General features: G+C 57.0%; 1 protein-coding gene across 1 annotated transcript in view; it reads right to left on the bottom strand.

Moving 5' to 3' along the window:
* VOLCADRAFT_94884 (uncharacterized protein) overlaps positions 1-731 on the bottom strand; it is a gene marked incomplete at both ends in the record, with an annotated part of 14,268 nt that overhangs the window by 1,020 nt on the left and 12,517 nt on the right. The window contains one exon of the mRNA XM_002954013.1: positions 154-204. Coding sequence (XP_002954059.1) covers positions 154-204 — 51 coding nt within the window. The remainder of the gene's footprint in view (positions 1-153; positions 205-731) is intronic.

Raw genomic sequence — 731 nt, 5'->3', positions numbered from 1 at the left:
CCCTGCACCCAACTTCCAACTTCCAACTTCCAATTGTGAACCCCCCCTGCCCGCCCCTGCGAATGGGCCCATGATCCTCTGAGACCTCTGTCGTGGGAGCTGGGCTGGGTGGGTGGTGGTGAGCGAGTGGGGTTGCGGGGGAGCTGCTCTTACCAGCTGCTGCCGCCGCCGCCGCGACTTGCTGTCCCGTGATGCGCCAAAGGCCTGCGTGCGTGTGCGAGTGTGCGTGTGTGTGTATATGTGTGTACGACAGCAAGGTTGAAAAGTAAGTTGTGTTTGATCGCATGCATACATACATACATACATACTGGCGGCTGGCAGAGGTTAAGGCCTGACTTCTGCTCCCGGCCGACCCGGGTTTAAATCCGCCTGCCGGCTCCTCGGGTGTTTGAGGAGTGTTGAATTGGGAGGTGGCCCCCCATCATATGGACGATGTAGGAGGTGATAAAATAACTTGCGAGCTGACCAGGAACTAAGTTGATGCGCCGTTGATCCGCTAGATTTGGTTGGATGCTGGTGGTGAGTTGCCGAACCCAACGAATACATTCTGAAGTCGGATGGGGTGACGGTTTAGGGTGCCCCTCTAGCAGGGGAGAGCAGGGACTGCCCCGGGAAAGGGGGCCGCTGGCGAAGTTAACCACCCTGTAACAACATACATACATACAGCTCGAGATCCCGGGATCGATACCCATTAGGGTCAAAAGTCCTTCCGATGGTGGAAGGCATTGCGC

The sequence above is a fragment of the Volvox carteri genome (assembly GCF_000143455.1).
Source record: "Volvox carteri f. nagariensis unplaced genomic scaffold VOLCAscaffold_40, whole genome shotgun sequence".
NCBI lineage: Eukaryota > Viridiplantae > Chlorophyta > Chlorophyceae > Chlamydomonadales > Volvocaceae > Volvox > Volvox carteri.
The sequence above is the reverse complement of the archived record's forward strand: the minus strand, read 5'-3'. Positions and strand labels throughout refer to the sequence as shown.